General features: G+C 43.6%; 1 protein-coding gene across 1 annotated transcript; it reads right to left on the bottom strand.

Annotated features, from left to right (window-relative positions):
- Positions 1-461: 461 nt before the first annotated feature.
- Positions 462-4,121, bottom strand: pitx2 (paired-like homeodomain 2). Its single transcript, XM_079167906.1, has 3 exons — positions 3,658-4,121; positions 2,936-3,132; positions 462-2,065 (listed from the first exon to the last, which is right to left on the bottom strand). Exons 1-3 carry the CDS (start codon positions 3,839-3,841, stop codon positions 1,508-1,510), a joined length of 939 nt encoding a protein of 312 aa, XP_079024032.1. The 5' UTR covers positions 3,842-4,121; the 3' UTR covers positions 462-1,507.
- Between the last annotated feature and the right edge of the window lie 999 nt (positions 4,122-5,120).

Below are 5,120 nucleotides of genomic sequence, written 5' to 3'. Positions count from 1 at the left end.
TAATTTAGAAAAATGCCTTTTTCTCTTGTTGATTAAATCCTAAATAAACGCAGTAATTTAATCAGATGATGTTTTTTTAAAGATGTGGATTCTAGGTTTTCTAATAATCCCCTCCAGAGAACTACAAAGTCTTCTGAGAGACAAAAACAAACCCTAATGGACTGTTGTCACTGTTGTGTGGTCCAAATCCTGTTTGTTGATTCCCGTGTTATTTCAAGCACCAGTGACCAGCCGAGGCCCTTGGCTGAGCGGGCAGACATGTATTCAGCAGTTAATCTGACGGAGCATCTCGCTGCTATGTGTATTGGACCGGCCCATTGTTTTCCTCTATAGATTAGCCGCACAAGCACCTCACACAATCGAAAGGCTATAGACAGACTTGTCATTGCTTTACACCCCACTAACAGACTAGCAACACAAAGATTCAATAACATCAGAATGTTTTTGAACAATATATTTACTTCCATTAAATAAAACACAATAGTTTTTTTGGATGTTGAAAAAAACCAAAACATAATTCCGTACCAAATAGTATACACAGAGCAAAAACCAAATAATTTGTCGCAGGAACATTTTTTTATGCTTCTTTTTTTTTTTTAAATCCAGAATTGCTATTCTAAATCGATATTCACACAGACATTAATAATAAATTTATAATATGTTAGAAACACACAACGGGTGCGTTTTAGTATGTACATTCCCTTTTGTTTGCAAGCAAAACATGATTCCTTTTTTAAGGTTTTTTTTTTTCTTTTCCACATGCGTTGATAAATTGAACCTGGAGAGGACTGGAGGGTTATAGCGCATTCGCCTCGACAAACAGGAGATGATAATTCAAATATATACAACCTTATTAGTCAACAATAAACGTCCAAAATCCACCAGAAGAAAAACCTCATGACGAGATATGAAAAACAAAACAGGCCTTTTTTCTTTTCTTTTTTTTTTAAACGGTGGTGCAGTGTGAAGCAGGCCTGGACTCATCAAAAGAGGGAATAAACCTAAAATCTCCCGTTTCAGTTTGACTCCGACCTGGAGTTGAGCTTGTTTCAGTGGTTCAGTCTTCTATAGTGCCCTTTTTGAAAAAAAATGAAAAAGTAGTTGTAGTAGTCTCTTGTTCCTGTGGCCGGCTGTTTGTGATTACCCACACACTGCAAAAAATGACCACCACAACAACAAGCCATTTGGTCTTGTAATCACCCTCAATGTATAATTCCCCCTAAAATAACTGGATGGAATATCCTCACTTGTTAGCAATGAAGAGTTTGGGGATTTTCAAGAAACAAGTGACAATATTTTGAAGAAAAAGTCAGAAAAATGCACGTCTCACTCCAACTAGTACCAAGAAAATGCCACATGATCAAGAAATTCCATAAATCTCATGACAAACGTACAATTATCTGCCAGGTTCCCTCACTCCTTTTAGAGAAAAATAACACTTTAAGTGTCACTACTAGCCTATAATGACTCGCTATGGTGGTTACATTTTTTGCAGTGCAGGTAGGTATTAGACTGGTCTGTCCACTGCGTATTGACAAGCGCTCAGATTAGTGGCCGGATTCTGCACACTGGCGTATCCAAAACTCGAGTGCTGCTTGGCTTTCAGTCTCAGGCTGGCCAGGCTGGAGTTACAAGTGTCCCTATACACGTAGGGAGGGGTCGGAGGCGCGTAGGGGCACGCCGAGGTGGGCACCCCCGAGTTGAGAGACGGGTTACTGAGGTTGTTTAAGTTATTGAGGCTGTTGAGGCTGGAGCCCGGCACGCCGGTCACCGCCGATGGCACCATGCCTGAAGTCATGGAGGATATGGAGTTGGACGGCGAGAACATGGTCTGCGAGGACAAGGGGTTGACATTCATGGAGTTGAAGAAAGGGAAGCTTTTGGTGGATAAAGAGGCCGACGTGAGGCCCTTGGCGGCCCAGTTGTTGTACGTGTAGCTGGGGTACATGTCTTCGTAGGGCTGCATGAGTCCATTGAACTGCGGGCCGAAGCCGCTCTTGCAGAGCTCGGCTTGTTGGTTTCTTTCCCGTTTCCTCCACTTGGCTCGCCGGTTCTTGAACCAAACCTAGAGCAAAGGAAATACCAGCAGGTTAGACATATTTTTTCACAATAACGTCCGTTTTTACAGCCTATATATTTAAGTATCTCTAATTTTTACTAACTCTACTTTAATCGTGTTGGTGCTTAATTTAAATATTTTTAACGTCTACAAATTCAAACACTCTTAAAACGTTATTTCCCCCGTGCAGACAAATGCCGCTTTGAATCCCTCGTTATCTGAGCAGAATACACACCGGGCTCTCACTGCACCATCTTAAGTGGAGAGGACGTGTGTTCCTCCGCAGGCTTCTACTAACACGCTGACCTTAATCACACAGCACCAGGGCGGCAATCGCAAAATACAAGCTTTGCACCTCTTTCACACGAACGGGAGAACGCGACTGGTATCTGCCACCACCGACAAATGTCAACAGCCCCAACTGTTAACAACGTAATAGTGTTATAACACATAATGGGCAAATAACAAATAGTTAATTTATTTTGTCAAATTTTATTATGAAATTACTGAACAGATTAAAAGTGTGTCGACAACCACACATTTAGTTGTGCTAAAACGGATTATTTTGCATTGTGTGCAGAGGAGTTAGGGGTTTGGAATTCTATTTAGCCGACTAGACAAACACATAAAATCTAATTCAATTGAGCTTGAATCAGTAGTGTATTTAAACAAGACTCTTATATTTGTTTTCTATCGAGAAAAAAACCCCGATGTCTTACATTATTTTCATGACATTTTCAGCCGTGCGTAAAGTTAGGTGTCCGTGCGTAATAATGATGAGGTATACGGTGTTGAGAGGTTAACCGGGCGATTGGCCCAAATTACCCAAAGTTATACACACGGATTGTTTTGTTTAGCACCCAAGGGAGTACTCACCCTGACCCGGGCCTCTGTGAGGTTGGTCCACACGGCTATCTCCTCCCTCGTGCTCATGTCCGGGTAGCGATTCCGCTGGAAGGTGGCCTCCAGTTCCTGCAGCTGCTGGCTGGTGAAGTGAGTCCTCTGCCGCCGCTGCCGCTTCTTTTTAGGGTCGTCTGAGGAGTCGTCGTTTTTGCTTTGGTTCTTTTCTTTTTCTGTCAAGAGGAAATAAGTTGATTCAGTCAGGGTCAGGCGGATTAAGGGTTGCATGCTATAGAGAGGGAACAAAACTAAATCCTGAACCCCTGACACTGTTGGGAAATGGATGAGCTGTTCACAATATGACTTCACTGAGGAAGAAATCCTGTGATTCATACAATTATATATTTTTTAAAATACGATATATATATATATATATTTTCTTAATTCTATTGGATTTTAGTAAATTTACCTTTTCATTTTATCTGAGCAGACAGTATCGGAGTAAACGCCTGACTAATTCCAGTTGACACAGGACAATCTGTCTTTCATTTCCATAACACAGAAACTTTCCACAACACCACACACACAGGCCAGTGTCAAAACGGATTACTTGTGAATAAAATGACAGCTATAATCGCCTATTTAGCATTCACGTGAAACTCCCTTTACACAGATTAATGGGAGCCACCGTTTGTTTGATGTCAAGATGACATCTGCGGCGCCTGGCTGAGAACATCTGCATCCCGTGCGGTTCTTACCGACAGACTCCGGACTGGACGTGTCCGACACCGTGTGCACCTCTAACCGGTGTTTAGAGTCCACAGACCGCTGCAGCGGCTGTAAAGTGGAGGCCATCGCCAGAGCCGTGTGGTGCGTGGAGGCAAGTTTATTCCCTGTAACGTGGTGATGGTCTATGTTTAATGGATCCCTCATAGAGTTCATCGGTAGAAGATCTTAAAACCCGCTGTCAAAAGCAGAGTAAGTCCCTTCAGTACAGCAAGGATGAGCGGAAAGTCCGTCTGCGGAATGTGTTCTGTTCTCCAAAAATACGCACAGCAGAGCGGTTCCTCCTGCGGCAGAGATGAAACCTTCTTTCTGTTTAAAGTTGCTTTAAAATGGGCCATTGAGTGCTGCCATACTAGCATCGGTGGTAAACAGCGGCTACCTCGGCTGACTATCAGAGTGACAAGGACAGGTAGGTGATATTAGATCCAGAGGCATACACACACTGCACCGCTCTCTGTTCATTTCAGCTGTTGCCTGCGCACTGTCCAACTGCGCGTCTCCACAGACCTCCACGTCACCGCGTTGCGCCCGCCCATCTGACAGGCACAATTCATGTGGATATGACTGCGCGTCCAACCAACCGGTGCTCGCGGAAACGAGATATGTGTGCCAATGTGTTTATGCCGGGGCTGGCGCTTATTTCCCTCTTCCAAATAAAAGCATGTAAAGAGAGAAGGGACGCACGGTGTACCCGCGGCGCTCCGTAGCCGTTGCGCAGCAGCCCAAGACCAAATAAAAATGAAAATAACACAGTTTGGCCTCATTTTATGAGATGGGTCCAGTGGCCCAGTAAAACGATGCAGTTCTATTGATACGCAAGCTGTGCAGCTCGCAGGCTCTGTCACCGCAGTTTACTCAGGGTGTGGATAAAGAGAGCCACCGAGCGGATTGTATTGAAAGCCGTATGAAAAAAAAGAGAGAGATGCACACTGAATATCAAACGCAGCAGCTTACTACAGCACAATGATCCCGTGAAAGGACACACGAATAAAGGCAAACAAAAATACATGGAACTTCAAATGTGCCATTCTGTGACAAAAACAGTCTGTGCGCACGTCAACGCTAGACTAATAAAGTATATTGAAGCGGGTGCAGCTCGCTGCAGAATTGTAATGCTATGGATGCATCAAAGGCAATGAACAAACGAGAAGTAAAAAGGTGGTAGAAATGACTTAAAATCAAACAACCACTAATGCATTAAAATTAAGCATTCTCATCCTAATCCTCCAACTCCATACTTGGAAATGAAGTACGACGTCACCAAACTGACTTAAATTGGCTTACTATCCACTAACATCCCCGTATGCAGCCAGCCATACGAGTTGTCAAATGAGACGATCCTCTTGACCTCCCCAGAGTTAAGGTTCAAATATCCATTAAATCAACCCCACCGGAGCCACCGTTAGCCACGCAGACTCGGTTTGTTGACGACGGA

This window comes from Pholis gunnellus (assembly GCF_910591455.1).
Source record: "Pholis gunnellus genome assembly, chromosome: 10".
NCBI lineage: Eukaryota > Metazoa > Chordata > Actinopteri > Perciformes > Pholidae > Pholis > Pholis gunnellus.
The sequence above is the reverse complement of the archived record's forward strand: the minus strand, read 5'-3'. Positions and strand labels throughout refer to the sequence as shown.